The sequence below is a fragment of the Gambusia affinis genome, linkage group LG18 (genome assembly GCF_019740435.1).
Source record: "Gambusia affinis linkage group LG18, SWU_Gaff_1.0, whole genome shotgun sequence".
NCBI classification, from domain to species: domain Eukaryota; kingdom Metazoa; phylum Chordata; class Actinopteri; order Cyprinodontiformes; family Poeciliidae; genus Gambusia; species Gambusia affinis.
This window is the reverse complement of record NC_057885.1, coordinates 14,284,113-14,304,284: the sequence shown is the minus strand read 5'-3', so window position 1 is coordinate 14,304,284 and position 20,172 is coordinate 14,284,113. Positions and strand designations below refer to the sequence as shown.

General features: G+C 37.9%; 1 protein-coding gene across 7 annotated transcripts in view; it reads left to right on the top strand.

Annotated features, from left to right (window-relative positions):
• LOC122820345 (phospholipid-transporting ATPase ABCA1-like) overlaps nt 1-20,172 on the top strand; it is a 192,358-nt gene that overhangs the window by 155,836 nt on the left and 16,350 nt on the right. For all 7 annotated transcript variants that reach the window (XM_044097692.1, XM_044097696.1, XM_044097691.1 and 4 more), the window contains 6 exons: nt 5,491-5,553; nt 8,347-8,453; nt 13,589-13,730; nt 15,181-15,315; nt 18,893-18,996; nt 20,010-20,102. In XM_044097692.1, coding sequence (XP_043953627.1) covers nt 5,491-5,553; nt 8,347-8,453; nt 13,589-13,730; nt 15,181-15,315; nt 18,893-18,996; nt 20,010-20,102 — 644 coding nt within the window. The remainder of the gene's footprint in view (nt 1-5,490; nt 5,554-8,346; nt 8,454-13,588; nt 13,731-15,180; nt 15,316-18,892; nt 18,997-20,009; nt 20,103-20,172) is intronic.

The window sequence follows — 20,172 nt, the reverse complement described above, 5'->3', positions numbered from 1 at the left end:
GTCTAGCAAGCCACCTATGTGTCTTTGATTCCTCAGGGTATAAACATGAAGTTATAGACCTGTTTTTCTTAGCTACTTTTAAAAAGTGGGGAACACAAGGGAACAAGAAGCAGAAGAGATATAATAAATCTATCTCTGCATGTTTGTAAATTTGTTTGCTGTGTTTTGTTCATGTATTTTTGTGTTAAATAAAAATTAAAAGTTAAATTAAAATACTTAGCAAAAATATAAGAATCCGTGCTTTCGTAAAACAACAAATACTCACAATTTTTTTTGCTACAGACGGAATGCAAAACATTCATATTTGCCAAGTTAAGCTAAAATCTAGAGCTGTTTAAGAGCCAAACAGGCCAGATGAACTTCCCCTCACTAGCAAGGAGTGACATCTTCAGGTCGCCATCTTGGATCCATAAGCATAATCTGTTTGAAAACTTTTATACATCTTTAGTAGTTGTGTCAATAATCATGGATGGTGCTATACAGTATGTGACTGACTTTTCTTAACATGTCTCATATATTCTGTACAGTTTAAGTAAAAAAAATCAATCACATTTATTAGAAGTGTAAAAAAACACAATGGCTGTTGCATTGTGTTGCACACCCTTTACCTAATGCCTTGTTGACGTGTTTCTTTTTTTAGGTCAGTTTCACCATCTAATCTTCCCACTTACACACCTCTCAGCAATAAGTTAATGATGAACGTAACATAAAGTTCAGCTTTCGGCATAGAAATCCCCAGAGATTAATTGGCATCCTATTGGTAAAGCTTTGGTTTCTGAGAGGTTGCAGTGATTCAAAAGCAGTTGATTCTTCAAATGTGTAGCTCAGGAGTAGGACACCAAAACATCTCCTGATTTATAAAGAAATCATTGCCAAAGAAAGCAGTAACCAATAGTTGAAATAAATATGAGCCTGCAGTAGCATTAAAAAAACTGGTAATTTCTCCAAAAGAAATGAAAATACAAGACTGAGATTAATACTGTAGGTTATAATTTCTCGAGGAAATTCATCACGGACTGACACAGAATCTAAGAGATGCTCCATCCCTCCAGTTGATCATCTGCTTTAGTACCGTAATTTCCGGACTATAGAGCGCACCTGATTATAAGCCGCACCCCCTACATTTTTAAAGGAAACACATTTTTATACATACATAAGCCGCACCGGTGTATAAGCTGCATGTGCCTACATTGAAACATGAGATATTTACAAAGAAAGACGGTACACAGAAATGTTTTTAAAGTTTTAATAATATGCTGTAGCTTTTCTTTCTGAACAGCAGCAATATAGCAAAACATCACTAGCAGGGCTGGTTTAAATAACATACAGTTAAAAGTCACGGAGAGCCATCATCCCCTTCCTCCTGTGCACTGAAACCATGGAAGTCTTCTTCCTCAGTGTCTGTTTCCTTCTTTATCGGCCAGCTCGATTGCTTTTAACTTGAAACCTGCATCATATGCATTTCTTCTGCATTTTCCATGATGAGGGTCTGTTCAAGCTAATTTTATTCATGCACAAAGCACGATATTACATTAGTCTTCCTCTACAGATATATTCCAGCTGTCTCACGCCTACCTTTTCTGCTCCAGCGCCCCTACTGGCCGTTAGAAAAAATTCATAAGTAAGCCGCATCGTTGTATAAGCCGCAGGGTCGAAAGCGTGAGACAAAAGTCGCGGCTTATAGTCCGGAAATTATGGTAATCATGTTTTTAGCCAACAACTGTTTGGAAAATATATTGTTGCTGCTAGAATACCATTTTATGTCTGTGAAACTGTCTTGTTAGCTGTTTCTATTAAATCTAAATAGACAGATGATTCAGTAACCATCTATTTGTTTGAGGCACTTCCTGCTTCCACTCTTCACATAGTTCTTACAGACTAGTGTTCATTTCTTCAATAATGATAGAAGCAGAGCAATGTATTGTGAAGCAGTAAGGTTGTGGTTTTGATGTACCAATAACTGTTTAAGGGTTCTGTCTTGAGTCAACACAATTGTGGTTTGTCCTTGATTAGTTTTTCAACTAATCAAGAAGTAAATATGCAAGAACCATATATACTTCTTACATATGATTCATATGTAAGAAGTATTACTTAAAAAAATGTCAGAAAACTAGACTGTCAATGAGCAAAAAAGCAGTCAAAGTCCAAGGAAGACAGAAGGAATGGCATAAGACTGGTTTTGTTTTGGTGTTAGTACTCTGGCCTTTAGTTCATCACAGTGTTTGTGCGTCTCTGAGGCGGCAGGATTACTGTTTGCTCCACTGGCAGATGTTCCCTCCCTGCAGGCCGCGTGGCAGCAGGAAGTGTCACAACGGCAGCCTCCATTGCACTTCTGATGCCGACAGTTGGCTGATCTAAGAGCCTTTTCCTCCTTACCACCTTTCCTTACTTCTCTGCTCCCTCGGTCTCCTCGGTCTCACCGTACTTAATCTTTCGCTTATTGCTCATTCGCACAGTTGGCGCCGCGCTCTCAGGGATAATTACTGAACAAGTGCTGGCTGAAACAGTTGGAGAGGTAATGTATTACAAATCATCTCTCAAGGTGAAAAAAAAAAACTAGAGGCTTGTATAGTTGTTCCTCTTCAGGCAGGATTTATGTAACTTTCTGGAGAATAATTCCTTATCAGTTCAACTCATGACTTCACAAAACTTCTGTTTCTGATGAGGTGGACACCTTCTCCAACGACAGGTTGTGTCTGAAATGACACATTTTCTGTCACTGTAGAAAAACAGCAGTTCGTTGGCAGAAGGCATCAGGATTCTTCATGCAGTGCCCTCACTGACTCCCACAACAGCTGTGGCCCATCCATTTGAGAGGGGGGGGTTAGATAACAAATTGATCAATGAGCACACAGCTTTGGTGGCCACACGCCACAGGATACACCCTGTCATAAATCCAAGCATGCCTCTGAAGCGATCGACAGTACATCAGTCATGTGTCGGATTCCTGAATCACCCTCCTTCCTTCCATCTCCTTTTCTTGCTCCTCCAAACATCAGAGTTTTCCCCCATCTACTAGCTTCCACTTAGCATTAGCACCTCGACTCTCATCGGTTAAGACTCTAATGGAAGCGTGTCGGTCTGAGAGCCCGTTATTGGGATGCCGCTGTCAATTGAGCGTTCCAGGCGCTCATTAAGTTGACAGGGAAGTTTTCGGAAGACCTGTGACAGATGTTTGAGTTTAGAAGATGAGCAGATGAGTGGCACCTTGGCGTGCTACAGCTCAGCTAATGCTATAATGTTTGCCTGGACTTCTAGTGGCACAAATCAGACACTAGCTGACAAGAGTTCTTTATTGAATTATTACTAAAATGTTACCTCTGTTTCTCCCTGGTGTTTACAAAGATGGGGAAGTAGGTATTTGCTATCCAGCTGAGTTTATTATTATTATTATTATTATTATTATTATTATTATTATTATTATTATTATTATTATTATTATTATTATCACACATTTATTACTTAAAAATAAAAACATTGTGTCTGGAAATGGCTGTATTTTTTAAAGAATTTTCTCTGCGTAAGAAAAATAAAAGATGAGTATTGAAAAATGATCTTAATTCCAACCATCTGTCTGTATGTTCATCCATCTAAATGACTAGATGAAGTAATTTTTTTTTTGAAGAAACAAATTTCTTTTTTTCTTTTCTTTTTGTTGAAGAAAATAAAACATTTGAAAGGGAAACCCAAGTAGAGCTGTTGACAAGAGTTTCACTCACAATTTGACAGAAGGGAAAATATTGTCAAGCCAAAACATGACATGTTAGCGTCTCCTAACAAAGATGTCTGAATACTGGATTTAAATATAAAGGTGCTTCAAAATAGTAGCAATTTAACTATGTGCACACCTATGCACATCTTTTGTTTGTTTTTTTGGTGTAAAAGTCATATTTACTGTGTTTGAGTTTCCAAGCTCTGCTTGCCAATGTGCCAAATGCTGACTGAGTTTTCTTCTGGATTTTTGGTTGACATCCCATCTCTCCACCTTAAATGAAAATTAAAAAAAACAAAAAACGAGCTAGTTCAAAAAGCAATCATTCTTCATAGCTCTGAAGGACACAGTCTTTGTTGTAGATTTCAATTCTTTTTAATGTTATATCACCATCAGCAACTGTAACAAAGGCTCTCTCATCTTACCACCTGCAGCAGAACAAAACTTTTGAGTATAAAGAATCTTCTTGGAAAACTGAGTCATGCACTAATTATACTATTATGTTGAATACAATTCAACAATTTTAATTCCAAGTCAATGTTACTGCAATTCATTGGCCATACTGAGTTTTTTTTGTTTGTTTTTAGGTAGGTAAAGTGTGATTAGGCACATTGATATGAAGTAGCTTAATGAGGCTGATCTCTGGCCGCGGATGTTTTTGTGTGAAGTCTTTCAGATGATCAGAAAAATCCCAGCCATCTTTCATTCAGACTACAGAGTCAGAATGAAATAGTTCAAAATATTTTAAAGGTAAATGAGAGAAAAGTGATGGATTCATTATTAGACAGGTTTAACAAAGCTGTACTTTCTGTAAGACTGCTCATTAATATTCACTCCTTCACTCATTGCTGTGGCCACAATGTGCCTTTGGCAACTTAGGGATTCTGCTTCAGATTCTTTGAGCATTCTAACCAAAGAAGAGCACTTCACATGCCCTGCCCTAATTGACTTTAAAAGAGAAGCATCTTAATAACTACGATGTAGATACATGGTGGTGTTTTATTGTCTGAGTTGTCAGTAATTTGCACTCTAGAGGCATTTTGGCCCAGTCTTTTCTACAGAATTGTTATAATTCAGTCACATTGGAAGATTTCCATCATGACTGACCTCTTTTTAAAAGGTTTGTCATTTAAATTTGACTCAAGTCTGGGGTTTAGACTTGTGCAAGTGATTTAAAAAAAACTTTCTAAATCACTTCCTTTATTCATTTTCCTACAAGCTGGTTAGAACATCTCCTCTGTTTTAGGGTATGTTGTTTTGTTTATTTATTTTGCTAGGTTTGGTTTCCAGTCTGTCGCGCTGAGAACACTAGATGTGTTTGAAGAAAGTACCCATTAATAAAATACTTCCAGCTTGTGAGTGTTAAAGGTTATTGAGGCTGATAAAGTGCTCCTCAAAGTTGAGGCAGATAATGTTCACAGGCTCCATCACTGCAAACACTAATATAAAAAGAAGAAAAAAGTCTACTGTTCCGTTCTGCACAAGTTTTTCAAATGTATTTGGAATGCCTTTCCCCGTCTGGCTTCTTCATAGTTTTCCAAGTGATCCATTGTATTTAAAATGTGTTTCCTTGACTTTCACAATCTTTCTTTCCCTTTTTCTCCCACCCATTTCCTCTCCCTCCCCTTTTTTTCTTGCTGCTGCTATGGTCTATCGCTCTGTACTTTCTCATGCCATCCACTGTTCTGTCTCCCTCGCAGTCTGCTCCCCACCGTCCGCCACCTCCCGCCTTTTCTCTGGCTGGTTGGTTGATTCATTGTATTGTCTGCTCGCTGCAGGTATACCCTGGGAAGAGCACCCCTGCTGTGGACCGGCTATGCGTGGGCGTGCCTGCTGCAGAGGTGAGCCAGATGCTGCCGAATTACACAAGCAACTTCTCAACTGTAAAGTTTGTGTGAAATTTGTCAACCAGGAGGACTATTTTTTGCACAGTGAAAACTAGAAGTTTACATATATAGAAAAAAATGGACACATGTATATTTTTTTTTCCTCACTCCCTGCATCTAAATCAGACCAAACGTATCTTGTGATAGATTAGTTAGAATTACCTCAATAATGAAAGAAAGACTATGTCTGAGATTTGTTTATTTATTATTGTCTTTACATGTCCTCAGTGTTTGGGAGTATTGCCTTTAAACTGTTTTGTTTTCAATCAACCAAGTTTATTGGCATAGCACATTTCAGCAATAAGGCAGCTTAAAACCTTGGATTTTCCACCTCGATCTTCTCACTGGCGTTGGGCTTTGTTTAAATTAGAACAATTCTAATTCCTCATTTCGATTCCAGGTCTTAATGACTCTTGATTCCGATTCTATTTAAACACTGTGAAAAACATTTACAGGGTTTAAATGAGCTGGATGATCAGCTCTCTGGATAAAACAGTCCCCACTTCTGCATTTCTTTTAATTCTGACCTTTTTATCTTTTATTACCCTAACCATGATTTTTTTCTCTAATACTTCTAACTAGTATATAAATATCACACATATGTACTTGAATATATACGTTCAGAATCTTCTTTATATGGGTGCACTTTCACAAGAGCGCCTTATATTTTAAAGCTGATGAAAACACATTCACAGCAGGATTTGCATTGACCAAGTATTTTCCGTCTTTTATAGGTTTTTTTTGTTGTTTTTTTTTAAAAAACTGTGACTGCTATCTGTCATTTTGACAGATTACACACACCTGACCACTTGATGCAGACAAGTGGACATTTTCAACTTTACACATAGATGTAACTAAATCAATCAATCAAAAATTCCCCACATGGGTGTCATCTCTGACCAAGACACTGAAACACTGAAGTCAATGCATCTTGCTGTCCATGAGCTGACAGTGTGTTGAAGACTTGTGGAGGCTTTGGAGCGCATCTGCAGCTGAACCACTGCTGCAGGATTCTCCTCTCGCTCAGGGGAGCGTTGATGAGATCAAGAAAAAAAAAAAAACCCTCATCCAGAGAGTCCGGGTGACTTCTGATCACTTTAATTGGAGAAATGTTCCCTGATGTCACTGCACAGAAACATCTGTTTGATCTCATCACAAGCAACTTATCAAACAACTTCCGCTCCCCCCAACTTCTTAAACCTAATCCAGGTTAGGAGCTGGTGCAGTATAAAATCATAAATGATGACCAGAGTGTATCTGTTCGGTGCTATGCTGGCAATAAGAGCTGTAGGAAGGAGCATCGATGCGGCGCGTTAGATACAGAGATTTCTATAATTATTTTCCATTAACGCAGAGGTTCTTAAACATATTGGTCATGTTCCCTTCTTTGCACAACTTTTTCTTGCTGCAAATGTTGCAGTGAGCCAACTAGTCTTTTCTTTTATTAAGTGTATCCAAACTCTTTATTCCACACTGTCCATGTGTGGCTCAGCACAAACTACCAGCTGATTCTAATTCGTTGGAATGTGGCAAATTCTTTTGTTGGCAGACTCAAACTTAAAACTACAAACTGAAAATTTAAAATTAAACAACGTAACTACGTATGTATAATGTCAACTACATATTTTTACTAATTTCTTTATAAGAAAACAAAAACAAAAACATTGCGATTGTATAATCAAGCCACACTGGACAAAAATACAGGTGATATAAACAGTTTAAAGGCCAAAATCAATGTGATATTGGTTGAGTAATTGACCACAACTTCTGCTTTTTGAAATCAATAGATTTTGTCTCATTCTTTCCTCCAACCGAGTCCATACAAAATGTTCTCTAAACTCACCTTAATGAAGGCAGCAAAACAATCCACCTCCATTACTTATGGCATTATACTGTTTAGTATAAGTGTTCAAAAATAAACACACAAAGACTATACAGTACCAAACAGCAAAGGCGTGTGGATCGAATTGAATATCGCAACCTTGTAAATTACAACCAGATAGCAAATTTGGTTAAATGCAATCATTTCGTAGCGTGTGATATGTTACACACAGCTTAAAAGCTGCTCTGCACACACATCTAAACACAGTGTGAAAAGCTGACAGCCATTGGGGCTCAGAGGGCTTCCCCGCTGGTACCCATCGTCGCTGCCGGTGTTTACTCGGAGCCCAGTGTAAATGCCAGAGGAATATTGGGATTCATGGGGCTCTGCTGATCACACTTCCATGCATTATTTACATCAAGCTTAGTCCTGCTCGACGCGTTCATTGGGCGCAGGTCACAAACAAGCAGGGATCAATGGAAGACAGGAATCAAATATTTATGCCAAAGCCAGACTACCTAAGACCGAGGGGGAGAGGGGTCACATGACCACAAATAGAGGGGTCTGCAGGAACAACTTCCTTTCATGCCGAAGCCGTAGAAGCAGTAGCGCCGGGAGAAAAATATAAAGACCGAGGAGGCCGTTTGTTTGTTGCAGTGTGAAGAAGCACGTAGAGACTCTGGGAATAGCAAGACTCTCACAGTGTTTGTTGATTTACTGCCTGTTTTGTTTGTGCACACAATACGTCAATTTGTTATTTTATAAACCACCAAGCTACTCAGAAAGACGTTCACACTCTCTGTATATTTGCCTCATTGTATTTGCTAATGATCACAGAGTATTACGAATGCGATCAAGAATGTTGCCCTGTCAGTTCTCCGATGAGACTTGTACTGTTTTTCTAACGGACGACCCCTCTGCTCCAGTGTTTCGGCTTGCTGGGGATCAACGGCGCTGGGAAAACCACGACATTCAAGATGCTGACGGGAGACATCCCAGTCTCCAGCGGAGAGGCCTTTCTAAACGGATACAGGTGAGGCTCTGTGTCCCACTAGTGCACAGAGTAACTTATCTCAATTAGCCACCCAAGATAGCTGCTCAGGTGGGGATCGAGCTCTAGTTTTTTTTGTTTTTTTCTTTCTTCCCCTCTCTAACCATTTTCTTTTTTTTTTTTTTGTAGTCTGTAACATTTATATTTTGCTTTTTCTACCCTCAGTGTGTTCTGTTGTCAGGGTTCCTGGCCATGTCTGTGACAGCATGTGATTTGATTGAACTTATTTTCTTGTTTGAAAAGCATGGCAAAATAAAAGCAGAGTAGTAGACCACGTTTGTATCTCCAGACTACAGTAACTGTTTCATCCATCCATTTCTTCTTCCTTTTCTTCCTTCTTCCTTCCCTTCCTTCCTGTCTTTCCATTTTTCCTGTGACTCTTCTGTCCTTCCATTGTTCTTTCTCTCAGTTTGCCTTTCATTTGCTTCAAGCTTTACTTCAACACTTTGGTTATTCCTTTCCTCCTTGTCTCCTGTGCTTGCTATTTCATTCTTCAGTTTTTCTTTCCTTTCTTCATCCCTTCCATCTCACCTACTTTTCCTCTTTCCTATCCTCCCTTCATTTTGTCCTTCCTTCATCTGTCCTATGTCCCCCCTACTTTCTCTTTCTTCTGTTCTCTCTACCAGCATACTTTTCTTCGAAATCCCATTTTAAAGCCTGCCACTGTTGTGTTATAAGTTTTCTATGAACTTCTGTATTCATACGCAGTGAGGCAGGACACAAATCTATGAAAGTTTGAGTACCGGAATGTGTGGGAATTTGATATATATATATATATATATATATATATATATATATATATTCCTGATTTGTCTCCTCACCAACATATTCAGAACACTGTGATCTTTCTTGCAAATATATCATTCCTTTTAACCTGTACCTGCTTCAGTTTTTTTTTTTTTTTTTTGTTGCACGTGTCTACAAAATCCATCACAAAGAATGGTTGTACATGCAATATGAAAAAATAAAACACCTTGACAACAGCGAAACAAGAACCCAGAACACTTTGTGAGAAAGTAGGCTTGCCGTCTCTTATTTTTAGGAACAAACGGCTCTGTTCCTTCGCCTCCTTCGGCAAGCAACTCCAGGCCCGGCTGAGGGAGTGCATACGCAGTGGAGCGGTGGTTGCTCTAGATGTTCATTCATACATCTGATAATTGACTTTGTGTTCGACATGGGAGCAAAGTCGTATGCAGCGGGGGCCTTACACAGCTCCGGTAATGTTGATTAATGTGGGTGATAGTGATCAAAGAAAAATCTCCGGGACCTTTAGGGGAATCAGCTGAAAAGAGGAAAAACAGATGTGAGCAGGCAACACCCACTCTTATGTTTTCATCTCATTATGCTCGCTTTCCGCGCTCCGGCAAGAAGAACGATCAGCAGAGGAGGAGAGGCAACAGTTCTTTAAATGGATGCTTCTGCTCTCGCAGCAGTTCTCCATCTTATCTGTAATTTCAAGAATATCTGTCCCTACCTGCATCGACTTCCTTCTCTGCTTGGTGTCTGTTTAGTGTTTAAAATGGAAACCATGTGGGTGTTGGCTCATTTGCTATCTTTTATTCTAATAGACCAAGAGGAAATTAGAAAATTAGTGAATCATTACCTCATTTGTGGTTGTGCTGGATGTTTACATCATGGACTGTTTGTGTGATCTCTCAATTGCAAACAAAAGCACATCTCCTCTCCACCCCACATTTTTCTAAGTTATAGGCACATTTATATGCAGTTCTGTTTATTTTTATAGCTTCAGTTCACAGGAACCATCTTCTCAGGGTACTTTGCAAGACAAATAGGACATATTCTTTTCAGGTTTGTAGAATCCAATGCAGTTTAGATTGACTTCAAATCCATCTATTTCATTCCTGCACAACAAAAGCACACGGTCACATTCAGATCAAGCGACACTATGTCCAAATCAATCTGAATTATAGTGCAACACAGTCAGATTAAGCTGATGATGTAATGAATTAGTAAAAAGACATCCATCTACAGAGGCCAATTGCAAGAGGGCTTTGTCTTTGCAGCTAAACTACAAATATTGAAGGGACTTTTAAATCTGACTTCAGTTTGAAGTTTTATTTTACGTTTGTCTTCTCCAAATCTAGATTTCTCACTCTTCAACAGAAAGTCACTGTCAGATTTTTTTTTTAATTATTTTTATCAAAACCTGCAATGAACAAAAATGTTTTGAGACTTTATTTGAAGTAGACACATCTCAGCTTTCCAGAGAGTTTCCTCCTGAACTGTAGAGCATACAAACTACATACAACCTCACCTTGTTCAGTCCTTGTGCTTAGAACACTAAACAACCAGACTTTGGGGGTCTACATGGTTTGTAATTGACGAGCAACTCAGACTAGTTCATTTATAAAGTAGAATTTATAGTAATTGTTCTCTTTCTGATTTTTCTTATCTGCAAGCCTCTGTAGACATCATGTGCTGTGTAGAGACACAGTAATGACAAAGGTAGTTTTAAGAAGTTTCCAAGGTTTTGCTGAACCCTTTAGTCATATTTAGAATTGTAGGTTGTTATATGGATTATGTGTTGCTTTTATCTAAACTCAATGTCCTGAGTACTGTTTATGATTGTTTTAGACTTTTTCTTTTTTTATATATCCCAGTCCCCCGTTACGTAAAAACAACTCCACTTAGTGACTGCCAAAGGCAAAGTTGGACTGTAGGAATACTGATGTATTAATAAAGTGATGCTCAGGTCTTTGTATCAACCTAAACCTTCACTGGGAATAGTCAATTATTGTTTGGAGATCTGAGAATTTCCATTCTATAAGGATTTCAGAATGTGTAACTAGATTTCTTTGTTGTTTTATTTGTAGCTATTCACTTTGAAATTGAAGCCCCCTTTAATCTAGATTAAGACTACACCATAAAAATTTAAATCAGGTAATTATTTATTCATTTGTAAAGTTGTCTTGGCTGATTTAAGAACATTCTTCATTCTGTGCTATGGATGAGAAAAGGTTCCTGACCATTTTAAACATGCTGATGAGAGTTTGATATTTAAATATTGTGGCTGGAGGATGTCAAGATATTGACAGTACCATACAATAGACGTGCTTGTTGGTTATCTATGACTTATGACCAGCCCGTACTGCTGCCTGTGACCTTATCATTGGATAATATGAAGCAGAACTAGAAACTATAGCTTCATGCAAAGGCTACAACCTTATAACTGCTACTCCCATGGGCTTCATCTTTAGCTATTTTTGGCTTCAAGCTAAAGGCAGTTATCAAGCAGGCCAAATAAATAGAATACAAAACTCAAGCCCCTTGCACATAGTCCTGGGTTACTCTCATGAAGTAGGGCTATCAGGAGGAGGGAAATGTTTTATGTGAAACCTGTATTTTTGGTGCTACAGTGATTGGAAAAAACAAACAAACAAAAAAACAACACATTCTGGAATGTGACTGCATGATTCTTGATGAGCTGAGGAAAATACCAATTATGTTTCCTTCTATACAATACAGCTGTACCAAATGGCAGAGGGGCTGAAAACAGTCAATGAACAAATGCTTATGTGGGTGCTGCAGAATCTAAGTTACACACTGATGGTCACCAGTAGGACTTTCACTGGTTGCTCTTACTTTGGCTGAAATGTTCCACACCTCTATGGAAAATTCTTTTAACTACATAACTGTGACACTGTAACATTTAAGTAACTATGGAACATCTCGTTAAGAGGTTTGTTGCTTAATTATGGCCAGAAAATTTAATTTGACATATTTAAAATACAGCTCACCTGCAGATGGGCGCCTGAGGCGTTGCTAAATTTGCATCATCTAATAGGCTCTTTAGCAGCTGAAATATGCTTTTATTCTTCATAAATGTGAAGAAAAAAACTTTTTGCTGTGATTGTGGGGATTTGTGTGTACATTGGGGTGCAAAAGAACTTGAAGAAACATAAAATGAGCTTTGTTGCTGGGCACAGTAGAGTAGCTTAGATGTTTTATTGATCCATGGAGGCAATACATATATATATATATATATATATATATATATATATATATATATATATATATATATATATATATATATATATATATATATATATATATATATATATATATATATATATATATATATATATATATATATATATATATATATATATATACTATATAACCATGAATGAATTGTGATTTTTTGCTGAGAAAAGTATTGCTTAATGTCAATTGTTGGACATTGAGCAATGGAAGCTAAATTAATTGAAAGGTTTTCTATAGATGTTTACCAGAGGTTTTAACAAATGTGGGAATGCTGTATGTATCTAAATACCTCTCCATGCCTCCTATTTTTATCTGGTTATAAGGTAACACTGATTTCCAATCCATGTTGCAAAATTGATTAGTCTGCAGGGATTCAATAAGCAAAGTTAGGTTTTAAACAACATTCATCAAATTCTATCAGGCAGAAGACTGGCAAACACTCCTCAGCAAAAATCTCAAGAAGAAATATTTTTAGTCCAACTCAGAATGATTTTTGGTGTAGAGTTCTTTCATGAAAATGTTGTTGAGAAATTCTTAACCACTTTGTGTTAGAACCAGATGCAGACCATTACCTACACTTACCTACAAACCGTTGTCACAACAAGACCACAACACAGAATTAGATCACTGAAGCTTTAAGTTTATTCCATCCTTTTTAGGATTTATCCATTTGACCAATAATGGGTATTTTGAAAAATACCCATTAAAAAAACCTCTCCCAATGTTATCTTTAAGAAACAAAGCAGCTTGGTAGAGATGAAAGAAAATCCACTTCACCACTTTATGACTTGGAGTGACAAAGACAGCTTGTGTGTGGAGGTATTTATTTATTTATTTTTCACCCAATTTGCTTCAGACATAGTGACATTTAGTTGGAGGTACGTGCCGAGTATGACACATTCAATTCGGTGGCTTTTACTGGGCTATCTCTGTTTTCTTGTGTTTCTTATCAAGTTATTGTGAATATTTGACAAGTCTCTCAGAAATGTTTGCTTTTCCAGCTCTTGAACTCTTCTCCTTCTCCAAAGGTTTTGTCCATTCTATAATTAAGTCATTTCAGAAACTATTGGCAATCATACTATAAAGAACATTTTGTTTTGTTTTTTTCCTAGCATACGGACAGAAATGGGACTTGTTCACCAGAACATGGGTTACTGTCCCCAGTTTGACGCCATTGATGACCTTTTGACTGGACAAGAGCATCTGGAGTTTTACGCTCGGTTAAGAGGGGTACCAGAAGGAGAGGTTGCCATGGTAATTAACATTTTATTTCTACCTTCCAATGGATTGAGGCAACTTTAGGCTGTAAACCAATGCAGACGCAATAAAATGCTTTCTTTTTCCAGGTGGCTAAGGGTGGGTTCTCCGCTGCATGTCAGCAAGAATACATGTTTAGAAGCAAACATGCAGAAGCTAGAGATAACCTGGATGCAAGAAGCCATGCATAATGAAATATGGCCCATGTAACAAAAGCAGCAGCTGTGGGTTGTGGCTCTACATTATTCACAGTGCCCAGTGGTGTGGCATGCCTTAGGCAGCCTGGCTGCTCTTCTCTCACACCAACTGCCTGCAGGAGAAAAAAAATCAAAAGAGGAAGGGGGCCAGCAGTGACCACAGACTCAGAGCCAGGACTTTGATGTCTTAGCTGCAGCGCGAAGGGACCCCGTCCTGCAAGCAGTACTCTGAATGTTGCAGCAATTCATTGTGATGTTATTTGAAGGAAAAAAAAATCTATTCAAACAAATTCCTTCTAGTGTTTTACTTGTCCAAAACAAAACCCTCACACATTTACAGTTTTGGGGTAATTACAACTTCAGATAAAATACCGCAGTATATCATTCATTTTAGAAAAAGCTCAATATGTTGGCGCAAAACACCTTCTAATATTCTTATTCCTCCTACACAAGCGGAAATGGGAAGTGAGTAGCAGTCACTGGTCAAACATCATCAGCAAGCATCGACTCTATATAAGATGAGGGTTGAAGGTTGACAGTATAACACTGTTAGATGTTTATATTTACCTATCCTGTGTATAGATGGGATTATACAATATACAAACTTTCTGAGTTATAGAAATAAAAATTGAGCAATTTTGAATAAATTGTTTTGTGTACTTTTTGTCGATGGCCAAAATGATACATTCTAGCTCAAATATTATAAATACTCCTTTATAATATTTGGACTTTTACCAAAAAGCGTTTGGTAAAAGTCCCTCTGTGGGTTACACTTATATAATGATGAAGAACTTTGTGCATATCTGATTGGAAATTTGGCCAATTTCTCAGTGACTTCCACAAAAACCTTTAGACGGTTGGGCCTTTGCCAAAGCATTTTTCATTTAATTTGAAAAAACAAAACATTGGCTCTAAGATATGAGCTTTTACCCAATAATAATACCTCATTTACCTGAGCATTTACAGACTACCTTGTTTGTAAAAGCTAAATCTTAACTTTTTGTAATGTTCCTAATAGTTGATGTTTGACAGTGTTTGCTTTACCGAAAATTCACTCCACAGCCTGTGATTAACGACTCACTGTGTTATCTCCCTGTGGACATATTTAAACTTGAAAACCACAGAGCTCAATGTTTGCTGTGTAACCAAAACCAAATGTCATCCATGACGATATCATGAGTTCATTCCTGGGTTCACAAACAACCATTCTGAATCCATAATGGCAGCATTGTCTTTTTCTCTCTTGCAAGGTGGCCGAGTGGGGGATTCAGAAGTTGGGGCTGATCAAGTACGCCAACAAGTCAGCAGGAACCTACAGCGGTGGGAACAAACGTAAACTATCCACAGCGATGGCCTTGATCGGGTGTCCGCCCGTGGTTTTCTTGGTGAGATTGAGCTTCATTATTGTGTTCTACACTATGAAATGAATTATGCTGCTGTTTCATAACCGAGTGGTACTTTCTGTCAATATTTGTTCATTGGAGGTGTTTAGAGTGAAGTAGATCATTTATTTTGTGTCTGTGCGCTCAGAGATTGTATCGAGCAGATGGAAATAGCTTTGGAATATGAAGCAAGGACTAAGAGGCAGGAAAAACAAGATATGGATCGAAGCTGCAAATCCTCATTAAATTTCCCAAAGGACCACAAGTGTTTACCTTGGGAAAAAAGTAGTCACATAGACGGTCACGTTTGAACCATGATTTACTGCCTTGTTTCTGAAAGTGAAGAGAGGTGTTGATTTTAAAATCGAGTACAAGTTAAGATAAAGAAATGTCACCTTAATATAGATGGTAAATAAGTACCTTCGAGTTTAATATTCTTAGGACTACTAGACAACCTTGCTTTTTCAATCTCTGAAAATCTCAGTAAGACTTTTGCGAAACCAGCAATGAGAACAATCCATGATGCAGGTGCTATTTTTAGCCGTTTCCTCACATTATTTGTGCACTATACCTGACCGTGCCAGTATGCTGTCTGGTGAAAATAGCAAAGAGGGTAGGTGGAAAAGAAAAAAAAGAATCCTGGTGTATCTGAAAGTTATAGGTTTAAGAAACTGAAAAGATCTGAAACGAGTTCATCATCGACTGCAGTTATTCAAAGCTGTACATGTGGTTTTGAACCAAAAGGTAAAAAGCGTCAAAGTTCCAGGTCTTCCAACGTTATCAGACCCCCGCAAATCCCTCATCCCTGGCGCAATAAAGAAATTACCCATGATACCTAACCATAACCGTAATCACTCTCCATGAAGGTTCAAGGTAAAATAAAAAGTACCACCTTTATACTAGCACATTCTCTCAAGTTAAATTTCGACACAGATTTTCTTTTCTTTTTTTTTCTTTTTTTTACCCTAGTGGATGTAAAAAGAAAGGAAAAAATGGGTAGAGGTCAAGAATAACTCAAATTTTACACTGGCTTCTAGAAATTGTCCTTGCAGTGGAAACCCACCTTTAGTTTTCTTTTCAGTGCATTTTTTATGTATATATTTGAGTTATTTATATTTCAGAGCTGAGTGGTTTAGCAAACAACATAATTATCTAAAAATGGTCAAATACTGGTCACCAAAGGAGTATGAAAGCAGGGAAAAACACTGAAAGACCTTCAAAAAGCCTTGATAATCACCAAGGCCACTCTAAAAGATTGCAAAAGCGTCTGTCTTTGGAAGCAGATTTTGCAGAAAGAAGGTATGAGAGACTGTTTTATATGTGTAGAAATGTTTATGTAAGAAACGGTTCTGCTTTTCTTCCATAAAGAAACATTAAAATCAAGGATTAGATTAGATACATCTTGTGCTTTTTTCTTGGAGTAATTTACCTGATTTGATTTACTAGAAAATATATGTATATATTTTGTATGTGTTATAAAAATGTCATGGGCCGTATATGGCCCATGACTAAAATAACCAGCCGGATCTGCATTCAAGACTAAATTGTCATGAAATGATAGCCATTCATGTTCTTCCATTTCGGATCACATTTTCATGTAAGGCTCTCCTGCTACCAAGCACACAAAGCAAACTGTAACCATATACTTCCTCAGAAGTCATAAAGAGAAACTCTAAATGTGCCAAACGCGCAATTTCCTGTGAGCTCGTGTAGCAATATGACATCTGTTGGTTTGCTGAATTACTCCTCTTACACTGTAATATATGCGTAGCAGTTCATAAGTTTATGCTTCCAATAACTTCAGCGCAGTAATGAATAATCCATAATAAATTACATGTAATAGGATAATCTTTACAGCTTTGGCGGGATCAAATTGTGCACACCGTTCCAAACTGCCTTATTTAGTCCCTGCAGCCAAGTTAGCCTTCACTTTAAAGCTGAGGGATAATGTGGCATCTGTGTCTGTGTCAATTTAAGCATTGTGTGGTAGCCCAGAGAGCCCAGTCAGCCTTGAGGCAGCATCACATAGGTTTTTTTTTTTTTTTTTTTTTTTTTTTTTTGCAGGCTTGCGTTGGGCATCCTGACCAAACCCGTGGGATTTGTAGGATTCGGTTTCTGAGGGAAGTCTGGAATGAAACCAGTCAGTCTGAGGACTGTCACTCTAATCGTGTGTGAACAGACAGGCCCTGAGGAAAAAGAGAAACAGCAGTGGCACTCTGTGTGTCTCCGTGTTGAGTTGTGCTGAGCTGAGCCGAGCTGAGCCTGCCTGGGCTTCAGCCTGCGTCCTCGTTATGTGCGCATGGGGGTTATGGTCAGAAAGCAATCCCTGTGCACTGCATGTCTGTGGGCTTCTAAATGTCTCTTTTTGTTTTCTTATTAATTGTGTTATATGCCCGTGGAACAGCTGCGGAGCACCTTGGCAGATACATGACTTCACTGAACAGATGGCGCTCCAATGTTCCAAGAAATATTCCCTATTACAGATCTAAAAGACATTTGATTGCTCTTCATTGCATTGTTTTTGTTATGTTTTCAAAGCCCACCTGCAATGCCTTGTAAAAAAAAATGTTAAAAAGCTATCCTTACTCCTTTAGTACTGTTACAACCAAGAATGAGAAATTACGTTTTTTTTTTAGGGATCTTGTGTGAACAGTTGCATCCAGACGGGCAAGTTCTAATGAAAGATGATAAAATAGTTTTATTGTAAGGTTTTTTGGGGGGTTTTTCATATTAAATACCAGATAACTGAAAAGTATAATAAAAATATGAATTGAAAACATTAGTTTCCTTAAATATTTACATATATAAACTTTCCCTTTTCTTAGTATTTATGTTTTGTGTCTTATTAGCTATAACAACCAGATATGTGTCCTTCTTTCCCTGAAAAAAATCACATGTTGTATTTATACATATTTAGTACATGTATGTGCCAAAGTCTTCCTTGGAGCAAACATAACTTGATGTGTTTGATCCTTTTTGCGATACATTTTTTAAATATATATTATTAAGACATAAATTGTTCACCTAATATTTTCCATATTAAGAAGATTTTTATTTGTCAGTTAAAAGCTTCTCCTTGTAGACTGGGTAGATCAAATTTGTTACATTCTTGAATTGATGTAATAATCTACAGAATAGCATTTTCTGTTGAAAAGGTGCCTCTTTGATCAGCATAAAGGTGTATGTAAATGTGAAGCCAAATGAAAATAACACATTGATTAAAATATTTACAAAGTGGGGAAATTATTTTTAGCCCCCTTTATTCTGATACCTCCAAATAAAATGCTATTTTGCAAGGAGAAATGGGAAAATCATCAGTGCAGCAGATTGATTCTCTCCTTGCACTGTTTGGATTGTTATTTTGGGAAAGTATAATTTAAAAAAAAAACACATTTAAATTTGCTGTTGTGATGCAACAACGTGTAAAATGAAGCTCAAGGGTTTTGCTTTGCAAGGCACTGAATTTCTATCTCAGGTGGTGATAAACAGCTCCACACTGCAGTTTATTCCTAAACAATGTGATGATATCAAAAGAAAGAGAAAGCAGATATTTTTTTTGTTGTTTTATTATTTACTGCAGGATGAGCCAACCACCGGGATGGACCCCAAAGCCAGACGCTTCCTTTGGGACTGCATCCTGAGTGTCATCAAAGAGGGACGCTCAGTCATTCTCACATCGCACAGGTGGGACCCCACTCATTTCATCGATCCTCCTTTGATGCGCTCACCCAGTCAAAATATTTAGACTCTCCTCCGGGGGAGAAAAGTGCAGAAAACATGTTTTCTGTAAGCGAAAGGGAGCCATAAATATTGTAATTATAATTGACTGAAGTCCCCGTTTTGTTGAGAGGTATTGTTTCCAGAGTGGCAGTTAATATTGGCTGCCAGAAACACACTGGCTGCTATAAAGCTTTCATGAGGCGTGAGGGCATATCGACTGACTGCAGCTTTTTTTTTTTTTTTTTTTTTTTTGGCCTTCTTTGAAAGGGGAAACTGTCAATATCAGTGCTAGAGTCTTTTCATTACACAACACTTCCTGAAGCAAACTTAAGTTCCAAAACTTTGTTTCCTCCCGTTGAGGAAAAATAAGCAGGAAATGTAATTGTTTGCTTACTTCATCATTCGCTTTAACGTTCCCCGAATTGAAGCGTTTGTTCCCCCTGGCTCAGTGTCGTTTAGAATATATTCTCCTCATTACACTGGCTCCTTTCATGGAGGAATAAAAGCATTTGTTGTTGTCGCAGGCAATGTGGCAGAGCTGCGTCCAATTGTCCATGTCATGACCAGGTGGTTCTGTTTTGTTAGGTAGCAAATTCATCGGGTTTTACAAACTCATAATACTAATTGTGCCGCACTTCAGAAGGCTGTCACAGGTTTCGCTTCAGCTGCGTTTGGCTCAAGCTGTGACTCAACAATAAAAAGGATCCAAAAAGATAACAGATAATAGGGCTGCAGATGGCACCCTGTACTCAATCTAATTACAATATTTGTCCTCCATTTAAGGTGTCAAAACGGATGAGTAAAATGCTCAGACCAAAGCTTTTACTTTGAGAGAAATGAGGTCTGAAAGTCCCTACAAAGGTTAAAAAGTTGCAGAAACATTGCTGTTTTCTTTTAGATCCCATTGTTTTAAGAGAATAACACACTTGGTGGAAAGTTTCTTTTTCTGTTACCTTCCCTCTCGTGTCTTCCAACAGCATGGAGGAGTGTGAAGCACTGTGCACTCGCATGGCCATCATGGTAAACGGTCGCTTCAAATGCCTTGGAAGCATCCAGCATCTGAAAAGCAGGTGAGGACTCTTAATTTTTTTCTGAATATGAAATTGGTGTGAAAAGAACATACCACAATTTTAAATATGA